This window comes from Petaurus breviceps, unplaced genomic scaffold (genome assembly GCF_028583685.1).
Source record: "Petaurus breviceps papuanus isolate PSGF00001 unplaced genomic scaffold, PetGlider_PUasm1.0 90919, whole genome shotgun sequence".
NCBI classification, from domain to species: Eukaryota; Metazoa; Chordata; class Mammalia; order Diprotodontia; family Petauridae; genus Petaurus; species Petaurus breviceps.
The window spans coordinates 6,432,881-6,454,456 of record NW_027187378.1 but is presented as its reverse complement, the minus strand read 5'-3'; the positions used below and the strand labels follow the sequence as shown (position 1 = coordinate 6,454,456).

The following is a 21,576-nucleotide window of genomic DNA, read 5'->3' as shown; positions in this document are numbered from 1 at the left end:
CCACTGAGGTGAAAGCTATGTGGCCATTTAGTAGTAAGTTGTTGAGTTGTGACATGATGAATGGTGTACCTTGATTTTCTGTGAATGTTTTGCTCTGATTTGTTACTGAATATATAGAGTGTTCACTATACGATGTAATCAGAATCTTGAAGCTATTCACAACAGCAGTCTTCTGGAAAGCTGCTTGGGCATGGCTTTATACTAAGCCATGGTCCACACATTCAGGAAGCTTACAATATAGGAGGAAAGGTAAGACATGCTGACAAAAATTATTTTCAAAAAGATGAGTGATGTAATAATTTTAACAAAACATGTACTAACTTGTCATAAGAATCCAGAGAAGGGAGAGAAATTCAGGTACAGACTAACTAAGTAGATTGCAACAAAGAAAGCTAAAGAAATAATAGCCTACAAAGTGTCCAGGAGTAGGAAGGTTACAAACTGACTTCATCAGGAATATGAGATAGAGTTCTAGGTATCCTGGAAGTGCCTAGAGGAGGGTGAATAGGATGGTAAATGGCCTTAATATAATGTCATCTAGGGATCAAATGAAGCAACTAGGTATGTGTACCTTGAAGAAGATGGAGAAAGGTAAAGTCATTGGCAAAGGTAACTGCCTTCAAGAATTTGATAAACTGACTATTCTACATAGCCACAAAAGTTAGAATTGGGAAAAGTTGGTAGAAAGTGGAGAGTGTAGAGTGGCAGATATAAAGCCTAGATTCAAGTATCCCTTTAGAAATAAATAATTCTCACACCTTTTTTTTTTGCCTTTTTGGAGGGCAATTGGGGTTAAGTAACTTGCCCAAGGTTACATGGCTAGTTTTTTTAGTGTGGGTGTTAAGTGTCTGAGGCCAGAACTGAACTCGGGTCCTCCTGACTTCGGGGCTGGCACTTTACTCACTGCACCACCTAGCCACACCAGAAATAAATAATTCTCAATCAGAGATGGATGAGGCAGAATTTCAGGTCCTCCTTAACTCTGAGTTCTATGACATTATTTTAACTTGAAGTAATTTGAAAGGATTCATGAAAGATGCAGATTTTGAGGTTAGTTTACCTTGAGAAATGGTGTGATTTTGAGAGGATATGCTGAGATTAAGCAAGATTTCGAAGAGAAGCATAGCCTCCGACACTTGACACACTTACCAGCTGTATGACCTTTGGCAAGTCACTTAGTCCCAATTGCCTTGCCTTCCTCTCTCCAAAAAGAAAAAAACTAAATTAATCTCTAATATAATAACTGGAGGGCACAAAAGTCCTACTATTGCAAAAAGGTGATTCCACAAAACATTTCTAAGTACATAAATAAAACTTCATCACCTTTATAAACAATCTAAATATCATTCTTTTGGTCATACAACTTCAGTGAGGTATTGGGAAACATCCTTTCAATTCCTAAGATTGTGTGAAAATAATGGATAGATGATTTTGTGCAAGATGAACAATTAAAATATTGAAATACAGACAACTACTTGGGTCTTATCATTTCACTAATCATGATGAATCACTGAACACAGGCTACAAGGATAATTATTAAAACAAAATCCAATTATGAACAGATTAATTTAGAAGTTATAAAAAGGTCAAAGACCACTACAATATTGCCAAGCCAATCTGTAACTGAGGCAATATCATCTTCCAAACCGATTGCTGATGCATGAAGATATTATCACTTGTAGCTGGATGACTGACTTTAGTACTCCTATTATGGGAAAGCTACTGTCACTGAGGCCAGATTGGAACTGGTCTCTACTGTCAAATTGTCATCAAATTATTCAGTGTAGAGGGGAAAATGACCTAAACAATATGTAATGAGCCTTCTATTTCTTCTGTCACTACACAAACGCATGGATGGATTATTAATGGTTTTCAAGTGAACGAATTAAATGTACAATAAATTAAAGTATTTTTAATATTTTCATTGATAAAAAGATCAAATTTGTAATTTTTGTTTATAATATATGTATACAAGGAATAAATTGGAAAACAATGAGATGTTATATATGTGCTATATTGATGGAGGGCACAGATTTTCTATCTATCCGTGCATGTGTGTGTGTGTGTATGTGTGTGTGTGTGTATGTATTCAGGAAAGGTGCTATAAAATATAAAGATAATATGCCATATGGATGAAAGACATATATATGTATATTAGTATTGATTTCCTTAATGAGTAGCATTTAGAAGAATATTGAATACTTTATCTTTGTCAATAAGAAGCTAATCTATTATATTTATGGAGGAGAATTCAAACCTTATAATTTTAAATTCAAATGGATCTTTCATTTGCTTATTAATACCTGATATGCAGTCATTGTAGTACAGGGGTTATACACACATAAATGTATATTTATGCACACACAGACTGTGTATGAGTGTATGTGTGCATGTGTGTATATTCTAAGTAATTATATTTAAATATAATTGAGAGGATATAAGCAAGATAGCATAGTAAAAACCAGCATTTTTGATAAGCCCTCCTAATAATATGCCTTCTCCATAACAACCTAAAAAGTATGAACCCTAATTCTGATAAGGAAATCCATGTAAAGCTCACAATAAGTCTTTTTTTCCATCTCAAGGCATGTTAGGAAGACAACAGGTCAGGAAACATTGGGCTGAGGGCTAGCTAAGAGCTTAACTTGGTGCTGGGGCAGCAGCTAAAGAACAGTGAACATTCTAGCACCTAGAGATGGAAATGGGGCTTAGATAGAACACCAGGGGCAGAAAACCTTTGGGGCTTCTGAAATTACCAAGAGGAGGAGGAAGAAAGGGTACCACCTGGTAGATCTGTTATCCATGACCCAATTCCAAGTCACAGATAAAGGGATGAGAAGAATAACCTTGAGGGAACATGGGACTTTAGCTGAGTACTAAGCAAAAAACAAATTCCAGAAACTTAGCTGTGTGGTTGTGAACACAGGAGCAATAGTTACTCAGTTGGTCCTGTGGCAAAAGCTTGGAACAGAAACCATAGCTGAACAACATAACCAAAGGGGAACCTGCAATTCAGTCACTCTGAACCTGCAGAACCTCACAATGAACTCATAGTGACTAGGTCCAGCAACAATCTACTGAATCTAAATGACACACAAGCCAACAGACCCAAACCAAATCAGGAGCTTGCAGAGCTCGGATCACATGGGCTATGGAACTCATCTCTCCCTGGATATACCACTTTGGAAGCACTGAAAACTTACATGCCCAAAGACTGAAGAAGAAGAAAATATGAAATATCTCACAGGAAAAAGAACTGTCCTGGAAAATATATCAAGGAGAGATAATTTAGAAAACACTGGCCTACCTGAAATCCACAAAAAGTGCCTAGGTATAATATTTCAAGAAATTAGAAAGAAAAACTTCTCAGATATCTTAGGACCACAGTGAAAAGCAGAAGTTGAAAGTATTCACTATTCACCTCCTGAAAGAAACCACAAAAAAACCACCTTCTTGTAATATAGTCAACATCCAGAACTCCCAGTAAAGTACGATAAGCAGGCTAAAAGAAAAATGTCAAGCACTATGCAGCCACCACTATAAAGAAATGTAAAAATTGAATATGCTATTCCAGAAGACAAAAGACCTAGGATTACAACCAAGAATGATATACATAGTAAAACCAAATGTAGTCCTACAGGGGGGAAATGGATATTTAATTAAACAGAGGACTTTTAAGCATTCCTGATGAAAAGAGGAGAGTTTAGTAGAAAACATGACATTTAAACAATGGAGTTAGTCTCATCCCCTTAAAGAGAGACTACAAAATCTATATTTTGCCTATATTTTACATCAGACCTGGAACAGGTATTGAGCATTGATCTCAATACTACTCAACTTCAAATGACTCTTTAAACTGGCATAGATGTTCAGTTAACCATGCAGGAAATTTTTAGATCAACTCAACTCTACTTGGATCAGCATGGCATAGCTTCAAATACCTGTAAGATCTTGAAAGAACTGAAATAATCCTATTTTCAATTTAGTTTCACAACATTTTTGCAATATTACCAGTAGTGAAGTTTGGAAATAACCAACAGGTCAATCCACTGAGAATGAAACAATAAATAATACAATAGGAGCCAAGATGGTGGAGTAATATCATGTACTTGCTTGAGATCTCCCCCAACCCCCTCAAAATACCTGTAAAAATGACTCTAAACAAATTCTAGAGCTACTGAACCCACAAAATGACAGAGTGAACCAAATCTACAGCCCAAGACACTCTGGAAAGATGACAGGAAAGCTATATTGCACTGGGCTGGGAGCAGAGCACAGACCAGCAGGCAGACAGGGGTAGAACAGGCCTCAAGGGATTGAATAATTGCAACTGTGGCAGTTTCCAGGCTACTCAATCCACAAACACCAAAGACAGTAAAGAAGATCAATGAGAAAACTCTGGGATCTGGATGAAAGAGGCATGCAATACGGCTGGGATCCAGTCTCAGCTCCAGTATGGCAGAGGTTGTAGCAGTGGTACCAGAAGCAGCTGCAGCAGCTCTGGGCTAACAGATGGTGAGGGATTGAGTGGTTGATTCAAAACCCCTTAAGCCTGGGACAGTACACCCACCCCAACCCCCACTCCTGGAAGCAAAGTCCTAACCTGACAAAGAGCTAGAAAATCAAGTATTTGACTGGGAAAATGAGCAAACAGTGTAAAAAAAAAAAAGTCAGACTATAGAATCGTACTTTGGTGACAAAGAAGATCAAAACATAGAACCAGAAGAAGACAACAAAGTCAAAGCTCCTACATCAAAAGCCTCCAAGAAAAATATGAATTGGTCACAGGCCATGGAAGAGCTCAAAAGGGATTTTAAAAATCAAGTAAGAGAAGTAGAGGAAAAATTGGGAAATGAGTGATACAAGAAAATCATGAAAAATGAGTCAAAAGCTTACTAAAGGAGACCCAGAAAAATAACACCTTAAAAATAGACTAACCCAAAAGACAAAAGAGATTCAAAAGCCAAGGAAAAGAAGAATGCCTTAAAAAAGTAGAATTCGACAAATGAAAAAGGAGATCCAAAAGCTCAGTGATGAAAATAATTCCTTAAAAATTAAAATGGAGCAAATGGAAACTAATGGCTTTATGAAAAATTAAGAAATTATAAAACAGAATCGAAAGAATCAAAAAGTAAAATACAATGTGAAACATTGCATTGGAGAAACCACTGACCTGGAAAATAGATCCAAGAGAGATAATTTTAAAATTATCTGAATTATCTGAAAGCCATGCTCAAAAAAAGAGCCTAGACACCATCTTTCAAGAAATTATCAAGGAAAACTGACCTGACATTCTAGAACCAGAGGGTAAAATAGAAAGAATCTACTGATTCCATCTTGAAAGAGATTCCAAAAGGAAAACTCCTAGGAATATTGTAGCCAAATTCCAGAGTTCTCAGATCAAGGAGAAAATACTGCAACCAACCAGAAAGAAACAATTCAAGCATTGTGGAAATACAATCAGGATAACACAAGATCTAGCAGCTTCTACATTAAGGGATCGAAGGAATTGGAATATGGCATTCTGGAGGTTAGAAGACCTAGGATTAAAAACAAGAATATATTCACTATTACTATGTGCCAGGCATTGGACTAGAAACTTTACAAATAGTATTTCATTTGAGTCTCACAGCACTTGAAGGTAGACACTGTGATTATCACATTTTATATTGAAGAAAGTGAGGCAGACAGATCCTAAATTATTTGCCCTGTGTCATATACTAGTGTCTCAATATATACGTATGTAAGTATACACACACATAAACACAATACATAATATAAATTTAATATTGTAGAATGTTTTACACTCATACAACAGGTTTCTTATATTACTGTTACTCCATCTATCTGTAGGAGCTACCCTAGACATCACTTTATACATGAATCCATTGAATAACAAATGCTACAACTTTATGCTACCAAGAAAAAGTAATATATTACAACAAAAAAATTGAAAGAAGAGATTATTAAAAGTGTAATTAGTTTGCTTTTAATTCTATCATTAACATCACATCAACACTTTGGTAAGAAATGCAGTGGGCAGAAGTATGGCAGCATTAAGTAAAACAGTGTTTATTGTACATGACAATTTAGACAACGACACCCGAACTCAAGCATACTTTTAAAATGCCTGCAACATTTAATCAGCTATCTCCCTGTTCATTCTCAGGTACATACAGAACTTCAACTTTTTCATGTAGACTACCTATATAGGGCTGAAGCAAGTTATTTCAGATATGAAATAATTTTGTGAACTACCTTCATCTCTACAAAGCACAGAAACAGATTTACTTTAACAATATGTGTGTGTCACATGTATCATGTGTCATACACACATCTTCCTAGGAATTAAGATGATAAATTGGGCCGCATTCATCTTTAATAATGTAAACAAGGGAAATAATTTTTTAATCTTTTATATATTTATTTTTAGTTTTCAACATTCATTTCTACAAGATTTTGAGTTACAAACTTTCTCCATGTCTTTCCCCTAACCCCACCCCAAGATAGAGAGCCTACTGAATACCCCTTCCCCCAATCTGCTCTCTATTATATCGTCCCCCATACTCCCTAACTTTCTAGTAGGGCAAGATGGAGTTCCTGTGTGGAGTTCCCCAGGGTCTGTATATCTTATTGCTCAGCTGCATGTAAAAAACAATTTTTAAAAATATTTACTTTGACAACTTTGATTTCCAGATTCTTTCCCTTCTTCCCTCCTCACCCACCTCCCCTGGGAAGACAAGCAATTCAATATAGGTTGTACATGTGTAGTTATGCAAAATGTTTCCATAGTGTGAAAGACTAACTATACTTCCCTCCATCCTCTCCCGCCCCCCACTTATTCTGTTTTCTCCTTTAACCATGTCCCTTTTCAAAAATGTTTGCTTCTAACTACCCTCTCCCCTAATCTGCCCTCCCTTCTATCAATCCCACTCTTATGCCTTTCCCCCCTACTTTCCTGTAGGGTAAGATACCCAATTGAGTGTGTATGTTATTCCCTCCTTAAGCCAAATTCAATAAGAGTAAGGTTCATCCATTCCCTTTCACCTTCCTGCTCTTCCCCTCCATTGTAACAGTTTTTTCTTGCCTCTTTCGTATGAGATAATTTACCCTATTCTATCTCTTCCTTTGTCCTCCCATTATATTCCTCTCTCACCTCTTAATTTTATTTTTTAGATATCATCCCTTCCTATTCAACTGATCCTGTGCCCTCTCTCTATGTATATATGTACACACCTATACACATATTCACATATGTATTTATACACACATACACCACCCTATACATACATATATATGTGTGTAAGGAAAAAGATTTTTTAAGCAATACAACTCTAACTAGAAAATATGGCATATGGAAAAAGTTTTATTTTAAACTATAATGCCTCTACAGTTATTTTTATTTTCTTCCAAGTTGGCCAAACAACTAAGCAAAAGGTCAAAAAGTTCTATTTTCCCTATTTAAATGTAATGGAAATTTTGTCTATTCCATGTTCAACAAGCAAACATCTCAAAGCATTGACAACAACATTCCATTGGCCATTACTTAAAAGCAAAGTGTGACAGATTCCATTACTGTAATTGTCAATCAGCCCTTCCATGGCAGCTGAAAACACAACGCTTCACTTTGATCTCCTTATTTCTAAACATATCCACAATCAAGAAACTTGTACAAGAAATAAAATAGTGGCATAATTTCTGAAACCTGTCCCCATGACATTTAAAAACTTTAGCATATATTTTGTTAAAATTTTTATATTTTCCAGTTTCAAAGAAATTCTATTAGTAACCCAAAATGATCATTCATGTGAAATATCAGAAAAAATAATTAAAAAGCAAGATTTAGACCATATCAAGTGAAATATTTTAATTGTATACAGCATGGAATTGAACTAAAAATTGGAATTAAAAGGGTTTGTTATAAACTAATTAAAAAACAGAACATTATTTTAAAACTTATGCTTCTGAGGAACACAGCAAACTAAAAGTCTTATTCTGGTCATGAAAATATCTTTGAAAGCAAGTACTCACATTTTGCTGGCAGGTCATACCCACACGTAATCTTAGCTTGACCAGTCTCACAGCCACTCAGATTGCGGCATTCAGCAACCAGACAGGGACCAGCTGCTCTATGAATACAGCCATCCACTAGGGAGGGAAAAAAAGACATCACAATGAATATAAAAATGATTTTCATATTCAATGAGATTAAAAACATTCAAAGAAAGAAAAGAAATATAATATGTGTTCTTTCATCATCATCAACATCATAATCTGCAGGAAATTCTAACACCTTCCTACATTTGGGCAATAAGGGGAAAAGAGGAATGGAAAAGAATAAAAAGATGAATAGCAGAAGACAATGAAGGAAGTCTTTGGAGCAGTTGGACTCACATAACTAAAGAAGTTGGATATAACATATAAAAATTAGAACTGGTCTTTCTCTTTCCACTACAATGTGCAGATAAACATCATACTTATTACTCAAACAATGTTAGCATTAATGTAGATTTCTACAGTTAACTTTTTAGATATGTATTTTAATTTATATATGTTTCCTTGCATATGGATATCTAATAATTCTTCAGTTAGAAATGGATAGCTAAGATACTTTTTCCAGTAGAGGCAAGATAACAGAGTGGAGAAAGCACTTACCTAAGTTCTCTCAACATTATTATTCTCCAAAAAAATCCTTTAAAACAACACCTTAAATTGAATTTTAGAGCAGTAGAGTCAATGAAAGCATAGAGTCAGACATTCTTAAAGTCCAAGACAACACAGAAGGTCAGAAAGAGAGATCTCTGACACAGGTGAGGATGAAACACATGTAGTGATACTAGGCAGTTGAGACAGAAGCAGCAGCAGCTTTGAGACCTCTTAAAGCAAAGATCTTAAGGGGACCTGGCAAATGGTCAGAAAGAGACTACAGGTTATCCCTGTGATAGCAACAGATGTAGGACCAAATACTGTTTGGCAGCTCCATTGCCTATGCCCACTTCGGGGCCAAAGTTCCGAAGTAAAGAAGAGCACTTTTGGTCCAGAGGGAGTGGAAGTCCTGAGGGTCAGTATCACTTCTGGACCCAAGGAATCAGAGACCTTTAGAAACTGCTATTGTTTCAGGTCTCCATGGAGGAGGGATCTTGAGGAGCAATACCAACTACAATCCCAAGAGACCAGGGGCACTTTCTGGATAAAGACCAGAGTATAGACTAAGAGAGAGCAATGGCAGCACCTTTCCTCAGATAACACTAATTTGGAATAACTGAAAACTTTCAAACCCACAGAACTGGCACGGACAATAGCTGTTCAAAAAAGCCTGAAACTTGTGAAAGTACCCCTTTTCCCATGTTGGGAACAGAAGTCAGTATTAAGATAAAGTTCCAAATCAAGATATTGGGTAAGAAAATGAGTGAACTAAAGAAAAACACCTGTCTATAAAAAACTACTATGGTGACAGAAAAGATAAAGATATGAACTCAGAAGAAGATGATGAAGTCAAAAGAATTACTCAAAGGAAAAAAAATGTGAATTGGACACAAGCCCAATAAGAATTCTTGGGAGAGGTTACATCAAACTGAAAAGTTTTTGTACAAACAAAACCAATGTAACCAAAATTAAAAGGCAAGTGAAAAATTGGGAAAGTATTTTTACAACCAGTGTCTCTGATAAAAGCCCCATTTCTAAAATATACAGAGAACTGAGTCAAATACAAAACTATAGAGGTCATTCCCCATTTGATAAATGGTTAAAGGATATGAACAGGCAGTTTTTAGAGGAAGAAATTAAAGATATCTATAATCATATGAAAAAATGCTCTAAATCACTATTGATTAGAGAATTGCAAATCAAAACAACTCTGTGGTACCACATCTTACCTGTCAGACTGGTTAAAATGACAAAACAGGAAAATGATAAATGCTGGAGAAGATGGGGGAAAATTGGAACTCCACATTTTTGGTGGAGTTGTGAATTGATCCAACCATTTTGGAGAGCAATTTGGAACTATGCCCAAAGTGCTATAAAAATGTGCATACCCTTTGACCCAGTAATGTCACTTCTATGGCTGTATCCCAAAGAGATCATACAAGTGGGAAAAGGATCCACATGTACAAAAATATTTATAGCAGCTTTTTTTGTGTGGTGGGAAAGAACTGGAAATCAAGGGGATGTCCATCAATTGAGGAATGGCTGAACAAGTTGTGGTATATGAATGTAATGGAATACTATTGTGCTATAAGAAATGAGAAGCAGACAAACTTCATAATAACCTGGAGAGACTTATATAAACTAATGCTGAGTGAGGGGAGCAGAACCAGGAGAACATTGTACGCAATTACAGACACATAATATCTGTGATGACTAACTTTTATAGACTGGGCTCCTTTCAGCAATGCAAGACTATAAAACAACTCAAAAGGACTCATAATGGAAAGGGCTATCCATATCCAGAGAAAGAATTACAGAGTCTGAATGCAGATTGAAGCAAACTACTTACTCTCTTCTCTTTTTTGTTTTGTTTTGTTTCTTCTTTCTCATTGTTCAGTCTGTTGATTATAATGTATCTTTACAACTTGACTAATGCTTAATGCAAAAGTATTTGTAGAATCTATATTGAATTGCATGCTGCCACAGAAGGGGAGGGGGGAGGATGGAAGAGGGATAAAATCGGGAATTCAAAAGCTTGTGGAACTGAATATTGTAAACTAAAAGTAAATTAATTAATTTAAAGAATTCTCAGGAGAGCTAAAAAGGAAACAAAAGCTGTTTTCAAAATGAGTGTTAAAGGTTTAAGTAAAGAAATGAAAGCAAAAGAAGAAAATTATAAAAAGAAATTAACAGCTAGGTAAAAGAGGAACAAGATATATTGAAGAAAATATAACCATAAGAACGAAATGGACCAATTTTTTAAAAAAAGTTACAAAAGCTAACTGAAGAAAATAATTCCTTCAAAATTAGAAGCAGGAGTTGGAGACAGCTAGGTGGTGCAGTGAATAGAGCACTGGCCCTGCCCTGGAGTCAGGAGGACCTGAGTTCAAATCTGGCCTCAGACACTTAAAACAAAGATTAGCCGTGTGACCTTGGGCAAGTCACTTAAACCCAAGTGCCCTCCAAAAAGCAAAAAAAAAAAAAAATTAGAAGTGGGAAATGGAATTTAATGACTACATGAAGTACTAACAAACAATAAAACAAAATCAAAAGAATAAGAAATAGGAGAAAATATGATAATCTCATGGTAAAAATGACTGATCTGAAAAATAGAACAAGAAGAACTAGTTTAAGGATTACTGTACTGGAATTTAGAGGAGGAAAAGGCTAAAAAGAGAGAGAAGGATAAACAGAAGAAAACTGGATGGAAGAAAATGCACAGCTAGTAATCATAACTGTGAATTTGAATGGGATGAACTCACCCACAAAAACAGTAGTGGACAACACAATGGATTAGAAACCAGAATCCAACACTACTCTTCACAAGAAACACATGTGAAACAGAGAGACATAGACAGAATTAAAATAAGGGGCTGGAGTAGAATTTATTATACTTCACCTTACCAAAAAAAGCCAGGGCCAGCAGTCATGATCTTAAACATAGGACCATCAAAAATAGATTTAATTAAAAGGAATAATCAAGGTAACTAGATCTTGCTAAACGATGCTTCATATAGACAATAATATGCACCAAAGGGCATAGCACTCAAATTCTTAAAGGAAAAGTTAAAACAATTACAGGAGGAAATAGACAGTAAAACTAAACTAGTGGGAGACATCAACTTCCTTTCCTTATGGCCTTTCAGTGACATAAATCTAACCATAATATAAATAGGAAGGAAGTTAAGCAGATAAATAAAATCTTAGAAAAGTTAAATATGATAGACCTCTGGAGAAAAATGAATGGGAATAGAAAGGAATATAGCTTTTTTTTTTTTGGCTGCACATTGTATCTTCACATAAATTGATCATTTTGTAGGACATAAAAACCTCACAACCACATGCAGAAAAGCAGAAATATTAAGTTTGTCCTTTTTATACTATAATGTAATAAAAACTACATTCAATATAGAGCCATTGAAACATAGACCGAAAATTAGCTGGAAAACTAAATATTCTTTAAAAATAAGTAGGTCAAAGAATAAATCATCAAAACAATTTTTCAATAATTTCACTAAAGAGAATGATAATAATGATACATTACAAATTTTGCAGGATGCAGACAAAATAGTACTCATTGGAAAATTTTTATTTCCAAATGCATACTTAAATAAAACAGAGAAAGTAATTAATCAATTGTGCATTCAATTAAAAAAAAACTTGAAAAGGAATGAATTAAAAACGCAAAATTAAACACCACAACAGAAATCCCCAAAATCAAAAGAAATCTTAATAAAATTGAAAATAAATAAATAAATAAATAAATCATTGAACCAGGAACTTGTTTTATTTTTTTTTAAAGATAAACCATTGGTTGGGGGGGGGGGGTTGGAGTCAAGATGGCAGAGTAGAAATAAGATAAACTATTGGTTTATTTGATTAAGAAACAGAAAGAAGAAACCAAAATTACAATTATCAAGAATGAAAAAGATGAATATACTACCAATGAAGATAAATTAAAGCAATTGTTAGGAGCTATTTTTCCCAATTATATGCCAGTAAAACTGACAATTTAAGTGAAATGCATGAACATTAGCAAAAATATTAAATGCCATATTAACAAAAAAGGAAAAAGAACCTTAAAAAACCTATCTTAAAAAATAATTGGAAATAAACTCCCTAAAAAATCCCCAGGAACAGAGAGATTTATAACATGTAAGGGATAATTAATTCCAATATTACATAAACTATTTTTTTAAATGGGTAGAGTCCTACCAAATTCTTTTTGTCATTCAAATATGGTTTTAATACCTAAACAAGGAAAAGCAAAGAAAAAAAATTATAGACCAAATTATTTAATGAATATAAATAAAAATATTTTAAATAAAATACTAGCAAGGAGATTGCAGTAATATATTACAGTTTTACCAGGTGGGATTTATATCAGGAATGCATTTCTGGTTCTTTATTAGGAAAACCATCTGCATAATTCACCATGTAATTAATAAAAACAACAAAAATATTATCATATCAATGGATGTAGTAAAAGTCTCTGACAAAATACAATACTTTCCTATTAAGAAACACTATAGGGGCGGCTAGGTAGCACAGTGAATAGAGCACCGGCCTTGGAGTCAGGAGGACCTGAGCTCAAATCCGGCCTCAGACAGTTAACACAAAAAACTAGCTGTGTGACCTTGGGCAAGTCACTTAACCCCAATTGCCCCTCCAAAAAGCAAAAAAGAAAAGAAAAGAAAAAGCAAAAAAAGAAACACCAGAAACCATAGGAATCAATGAAGCTTTTATTAAAATGAGAAGTAGTATCTATCTAAAACCAAGAATAAGCATAATCTGTAATGGGGATAAATTTGAAGCCTTCTCCAATAAGATCAGAAGTGAAGCAAGGATGTCTATTATCATTTCTATTATTCAACATTGTATTAGAAATGCTAGCTATAACAATGGGAAAAGAAATTGAAGGAATAAAAACAGGCAAAGAGGAAACAAAACTCTCTCTCTTTGCAGATGCTATGGTAGGATAATTAGAGAACCCTGGAGAATCAACAAAGAAACTGGATGAAACAATGAACAACTTCATCAAAGTTGCAGAATACAAAATAATTCCAAAGAAATTGTTAGTATTTCTATAAACAACCAACAAAACTCATCAGGAAGAGATAGAAAGAGAAAGTCCACTCAAAATAGTTGTAGATGATATAAAATATTTGGGAGTCTACCTGCCAAGACAAAACCAGGAATTACATGAACACAACTATAAAATACCCAAATAAAGAGAAACCCCCCAAATTGGAGAAATATTAAAAGTTGATCGGTAGGCCAAGCCAATATAATTAAAATGACATTTCTACCTAAGTTCATTTACTTATTCAGTGTCATACAAATAACACTACCAAGGAATTGCTATATAGAGATAGAAAAAGTAGTAACAAAATCCATTTGGAAGGACAAAAATTACAGTCTCAAATGAATCAAAGAAAAAAATGTTAAGGAAGGGAGCCTAGCTACTTCAGATTTCAGACTATATTACAAAGTGGTGATCATTACAGGAATCTGGTACTGGTTAAGAAATAGATTAGTAGATCAGTGGAACAGACTAGGTACACAATATACAGTAGTAAATTTCCTCAGTATTCTAGTGTTTGATAAACCCCCAAATCCAAGGTTTTCAGGTAAAAATTCAACATCTGACACTAATTGTTGGGAAACCTGGAAAGCAATTTGTTAGAAATTAGGTATAGACCAATATCTCACACTGTATACCAAGAAAAGGTCAAAATGGACAAATTATTTAGACCTAAACTGTGATATCATAAGTTAATTAGGGGAACATGAAAAAATGCACCTGTCAGATGTATAGATAAGGGAAGAGTTTATGATGAAACAAGAGATGGAGAAGATCATAAGAAGTAAAATAGTTCCAATTACATAAAATTAAAAACGTTTTGTACAAACACTAATGCAGCTGAAATTAGAATGAAAACAGGAAACTGGGGGAAATTTTTATTGCAAGTTTTTCAGATACAGGTATTATTTTGTAAAAATAATAATAACAAGCCATTCCCCAGTTGATAAATGGTAAAAGTCTATGAACAAGCAGTTTTCAGAAGAAATCAAAACTATCAGTAGTCACATAAAAAATGTCGATAGAGAAATGTAAATTAAAACAACTCAGATATCGCCTCACATCTATCAGATTAGCTGATATGACAGAAAAAGGAAATGATAAAAGTTGGAGGGGATATGGAAAATTGGGATACTAATATACTACTGGTGAAGTATTTCATACATTCTGGAGAACAACTTGGAACTACAGCCAAAGGGTTATAAAATTGTGCAGAGCCTTTGACCCAGAAATACTGGTAATAGGACTGTATCCTAAAGAAATAAAAGAAAAGAGAAAAGCACCTATTTTTAAATATATATATATATATATATATATATAATTTCTTTTTGTGGTAGCAAAGAAGTAGAGATCAAGGGGGTGTCCATCAACTGGGGAATGGCTGAACAAGTTGTGTTATATAATTGTGCTGGAACACTATTGTACTATAAGAAATGAGGAGCAGGATGCTCTCAGAAAAACCTAGAAAGACTTATAAGAACAAAGTAAAATGAGCAGGAGCAGGAGAACATTGTACACAGTAACAGCAATACTGTCAAGATTATCAGCTGGGAAAGACTTAGCTATTCTGATCAAGACAATGGTCCAGGGCAATTTCTAAAGACCCACAATGAAAAATGGTCTCTCTACCTCCAGAGAGACAACTGATGAACTCTGAATACATATTGAAGCATATTTTCTTACTCTATTTTTGTTGTTTTATTTTGTTTGTGTTTTCTTTTATAACATAGCTAATACAGAAATATATTTTGCATAATTTCACTAATATCAAATTATTGCCTTCTTAAGGAGAGCAGAGGGTAGGGAAGGAGAGAATTTTGTTAAAAAAATTTATATGCATAATGAAATAAAAATAATTTTAAAAGAAAACCATAGCTAACATCTAGTTTAATAATGCATTAAAAAGAACAGTAGCCAATTATATTACTTATATTGAAACATAATATAAAATCTTAATGTCCACTTTGTCTTAACATTTTTAATTACTAATTAGATTCAAAAATTTATTAAGTACCTAATATGTACAAGTAGCTGTAGTTAGATACAAAGATAGTTTAAAAAAAAGAAAGCTAAATTCCTGAATAACAGAAAAGGGTGAATGAATAAGACTTCTATATAGATAAAGACACAGATGCATATACAGAGCACACACATTTGACATAAACTGAGGAGGAAGAAAGTACTAACAATAGTGGTTACCAGGACATACTTCCTATGGAAAAGGTACCTGAGTTAAGCCTTGAAAAAAGCTCAAGATTCTTGGAGATATAGGTGAGGAAGGGGTGCATTCCAAACAGGAGGAAGAATCAAGTAGAGAGATGGAAGATAGAATATTGAATCAGGAGAAATGCTCGTAGACTAGTATGGGTGAAGCACAGAGTGAGTAAAAGGGAATAACATGGTTGGGCAATGGAGAAAAGTATGGAAAAGAGAGTAGGACCCAAATTATAAAAGGTTATAAATACTAGGCCAACGTGTTTATATTTTGTCATAGGTCTTGCTGGGAATATTTAGTTAAAGGAGTGACTTAGGTCTTTGACATAAGAATATTAATTTTGTGTTAAGGATGTGGTAGAAAATGGAGAAACCTGAAACAGGAAGACCAGGTAGTAAGCATTTACATTTTTTTCTTATCTCCTAGTTATTTGTACCTCCTATCCAAAATATTTTGAATTTATTTTCTTTTTCATTATATGTGTACATGCTAGAAGAATGTAAGCTTCTTGTAGGCAGGAACTGTTTCACTTTTATCATTGAATTCCTGGAACTTAGTATGGTGCCTGGGCTTGTTGAGTGAGTAGACATCTTGAGTTTCAGATGCCAAGGAGGTATACAAATAGAGATGTCTAGCAGGCAGGTGTGTGTGTGTAGTGGGGGGGGGGGGGTGTGAGCATTCAGGAAAGCTGTATAGGCAAAATCCAACAAATTAAAGAAATGGTTATTGAGCCCATGGGCATGGAAATATGCTAGGTACTCGGAATTTTTTTTTCATATCAGACCTGTGATCCTCCCCATGAGGAAATTCCTTCTACTAAAACATATTGTCACCTGCTCCACAATTTGGAATCTTGGAGAGTTGTGTGGTTATTGAAAGGTTAAATGATTAAATTTCATTATTTGTCTGAGGTTTGCCTTGAACCCAAAGGTTCCTCACTTCAAAACCATATCTCTAGTCACTATTTCAACTACTCCTTCTCAAGAAGAATAACAAGGATCTTACATTACAACATGTATACAGGTCAGTAAATCTAAAATAATACAGCGTAATTTTAAAAGAATGAGAGTGTTCATAAAGAGGAGGATTAGGAAAGTCCTTCATTTGTGCCTGATCTATAGACCTATTAGAATACTTAACTTTCTCTAAAGTTGCCAGGAGGTAAAATAGAAGAAGTACTGAGAAAATGACACCTGACTTAACAAATAAAGATAACTGTTAACCTGGGAGAAAAAAGTTTTGGTCAAGTGATGGGGTTAAAGACCAAACTGAAAAGAGCTGAGAAAAAGTGAAGCAATGAAATACAGCCATTGAGAGTACATGATTCTTTCAAGGAGTGTGGCTGTGAAATGGAGATAGCAGGGTTAAGAGGATGGTGTTAATTTTTTAAGTGTGGGGGAGATGTGGCCATTTTTGTGAGCAGCAAGGAAGGAGCTATTGTAAAAGGAACCAATGAAGATTGAGTAGGGAGAGGGAATGATTGATAAAGCAAGTTCCCTTAAAGGAAAGAAAAAGATGAGATCAAGAGAAGACAAATGGAGGGGTTGACCTTGGTAAGAAAGGTGACCTCAGACTCACTCTAGAGCAAAGAAGGAAATAATGGGGAATGATATAAGGAATGTTGAGAAATGTGGTAGGGGAACAGAGTTAGTTAGGGACAGATATCCTTTGATGGCTCTATTGTGACTATCATCCAGAAGGATTAGTAAATGAGCAGCCAAGGCAAATAGCAGAGGCATCAATACAATGAAAAGCCTAAGTAAAGACAATTTTGCTATCTTAAGGCTTGCCATCAAATGAATTATTTACTATAGCTCTCTATTTACTATAATCCAACCTGTAGCCATAGGGTAGCACACAACTCTTTGGAACTTCATGTGTGGCTCCCAAAATGTGCATGGGAGGGGAAAAACTTCATTATGAATTGCATTGGCTGGTCACCAATTTTTTTCCCCCAGCAATTCAGACAACAATTTGTTATGTCATGAAAACCCTATTCATTGGTTACAAGGGGGTACCCAAGTCCATGAAATCGTGTATATTTTGGACAATTTAAGTTTGAATGACATTGATGCTGTGGTTAAAAGCAAATTTAGGACTTCAAAAGGCCTAAAATCATATCACAATGAACTAGGAATTATACTTCTGAAAGGAAAAAGACAGGTACAAAATTAGCAGACTTTTGTCAAAGACCCTGCTGAATTCTGGCTTCCACTCTTGATTAGATGGTTTATCTCTCATTTAATGTTTTCAAAATATAAAATGAGCAAAAGCATAATAATAACAAGGAGATTAAAGCTTAGGGCATAAAACCATAGTGGTCCCATACTGAGATCCTCATAACACAGAAACCTGCAATGTCTCATTACAGACCATTCTCATACATTCCTGTCTTATCAGCTACTATCCTTTCCTCTAATTTTACACAGAATCAGTTCAGCATGGCTGCTTACATAGTATATTGAGGTAGAAATTTTACTCTTTAGGGATTTCTCACAGACTTCCTACGCCACAACTGAATGCAATCATACTTAAAAAAATGTAAACTTAAATCTAACAGTTATAGAAAAGAAGATAATTATAAAAATGCTTATGAGACATGGTCATGGAAAATGCTCACACTATTTTCATTCAGGAACAGCTAGGTTGCACAATGGATAAGGGTGCTGGGCCTGGAATTAGGAAGACTTGAGTAAAAATCCAAGTTCAGATGTTTACTAGCTGTGTGACCCTGGGAAAGTCACTTAACCCCATATGCCTCAGTTCCCTCACCTGTAAAATGAACTGAAGAGGAAAATAGCAAACTACTCCAGTATCTTTGCCAAGACAACCCTAAATGGGGTCTCAGAAGTCAGACATTCCTGAAAGGGCTGAACAACAATAACAACAAAATTTCATCCTATGAAATGGGATGGGTAGAGTAATGGGAGGGGTAAAAGGGTTATGACACCCTAGAAAGGACGAGCCCAGTTTTAAAGTCATATAAAGGTAATCTCTCATCTAGATGGCATTTTTTAAACTTAATCAGTTAAGAGATATCTTCTATGAGAGTAGAATCCCTTTCTGTGATGTCATGGCTATGAGACTTCAGATCCTTTATTCTTCTTTTTTAAGTAACGAGAGATTGCCAGATCAGATCCCTGGTAGACCTTGTTCTCTGCTTTTTGACCACAGGATGAGATTACTGAAATCAGACCTAATGAAGTTGAACATGGATGACTACTTGGAAACCAGCCTGTACAGTGCAGACTTGTGTGCTAGTCTCTGCTGGTGTATATTAGGACTCTGATGTCATTTCAAGGGGCTGCTCTTTGTCAGAAACACAGGGAATCTGGCTCATTATTTTAGATGACAAGCTCTCTCCCCTACTTATAAACCTGTCATTTAATATCTTGACAGTCTTTAGACTCAAAATGCTTGGAGGCAGAGAGTTAACTAAGGGCAGCCCTTTGACTTCTGAGCATACTTCTTCAGTGATCTAACAAAGACTAAATTCATTGATCTGTAGAATGTTAATGTAGGTCATCTATTTGCTTAGACTTTAGCCTACAGAATAGAACTGAATATAGGTTGAATAAGAAAATAGGTTTAAGTTGTGCTTAAAGGGAGTTTGGAGAGATTTTTGTCAGTATCAAATGGGTGCTTGGTTGCCATTTGAGGATTTATCTAAATGAGGGCACTCCTAAACATGTGAAGGGCACTTAAATTAACTGGGGGGAAAATGACAGTAGAGACAGAACATGAAAGTATATCAATCACTTCTGGCCTTAGCCTTCCAATAGGCTCTATCTAGCTTCTCCTGCATTCTTCAGACAAGTCTTCTGCTTTTAGGAAAAGACAAATGTACCATAAGGTCAAGAGGTTAAATTCAGTCTTTACAAAAGGAACGTTCAGATACTCTTAAATCATAAATCCACAAAAGGTTGAAGTGATACTAATCAGATAACACTGACCAAGTAATATAATAGCCAAGCAAGAAAAATTAAAATTAGGAATAGTAAGGGGGAAAATAATTGTAATCTAGTTGTTTAGAAAATGCTGAGGCACCATTCAATTTTAGTTATTTTCATTTTTTTCAATTTTAGTTCTTTTCACTTACATATCTGCAAGACCTTCCTGCTCTCCCCTCTTGATTTTATAATAATTGCTTTGATTGTTGTTAAAGGGATCATTCCAAAAGTTCTCTTATTAAATATAATAATTTAACTCTATTATGGGATAACTTGATGGTGAAGTGGTTAGAGCACTAGGCTTAGAATCAGGAATACTCATCTTCCTGAGTTCAAATCCAGTCTTAGATACTTACTAGCTGTGTGACTCTGGGCAAGTCACTTAAACCCTGTTTGCCTCAGTTTCCTCACATGTAAAATAATCTAGAGAAGGAAATAGCCAGTAACTTTTACACTTAAACCACAAATTGGGTTCAAGAAGAGACAGATACAACTAAAATGACTAAATGTCACATTCTATGCATGTTATATTATATATATTATTATTTCACTTGATCCTTACAACAGCCCTGTGAGGAAGATTTATAAGTGTGATTTATAAGATTTATCAGTCTTCCATTTTACAAATAAGGAATGAAACTCAGACAGGCTAATTGACTTGCCCATGGTAGAAAGCATTTTTGCCAGTATCAAATGGGTGTTTGGTAAGATTTGAATTCAGTTCTCTCCTGAATAAGTCCTGTAATCTTTTCATTAAAACACAATACAGTGCCTGTTCTTCAAAAGTTATGACTCTGCCCACCTAATAATGGGGCAGAAAAGCCAGGTGAATATCAAAATAATCACAGATTCATAGAACTTTAGAGTTGAAAAGGACTTTATATATCATCTAATTCAACTACTTACTTTACATTTGAATTTTTAAAATGGTCTTCAACACACAAACATACATACATACATACATACACACAAACTATTTAACATGTGTGGAAAAATTTTACTCCTTTATAGGACAGTATTTTAAAAAATATTATGGATCATCTACCCTATGATCACATAGTACAAGAAAAATAACAGTGTTTCCCCTGGGCTTAAATTCTAAAATAAATGAAAGAATGAACAAACAAACAAGCAAATAAATAATACATTCATATAGACCCACACAGAATTGAAAAACAAATCCAATAGTAGAGTAAAAGATATAGAATAAGAGGAGTTCACTTAATGGTAAGAGACAATAGCACGAATGTTTTTTCTGATTCATAGATTTTGCTCATGTTTGGTTTTGGTTTGTAGGAAGAAAAAGTAGAGAAGAAATAAAAAATAGACCTATAAATACATATCAAAATTAGATCAACTATATTGTTCAATTGCCTCTATGTGATCATCCCCTTTCTCAAGAAATGGGTTTGGGAAATCCCTCCAAATGAAGAAAACCTTTGTTTCCCAAATAGAAGATATGTTTCTCCAACACTCCTTTTGAAATTTTCTTTCAATCCTTATTATATAATGAAATGAGAGGGCCTCAGTTAGATTCCAGTCACTTTTCAATAAACATTTATTAAATACCTACTGTGTGCTAGACAGTGAGCTAAGTGCTAAGGATACAAAAAGAGGCAAAAGAAAACTCCTGCCTTCAAGGAGTTTATAATCTAATGGGGGAGACAACATGCAAATATATG

At 34.7% G+C, this 21,576-nt stretch overlaps 1 protein-coding gene across 2 annotated transcripts in view; it reads right to left on the bottom strand.

The window, feature by feature from the left end:
- Positions 1-21,576, bottom strand: part of MACROD2 (mono-ADP ribosylhydrolase 2) — a 2,250,628-nt gene that overhangs the window by 1,568,800 nt on the left and 660,252 nt on the right. For both annotated transcript variants that reach the window (XM_069075441.1, XM_069075440.1), the window contains exon 5: positions 8,032-8,148. In XM_069075441.1, the coding sequence (XP_068931542.1) occupies positions 8,032-8,148 (117 nt within the window). The remainder of the gene's footprint in view (positions 1-8,031; positions 8,149-21,576) is intronic.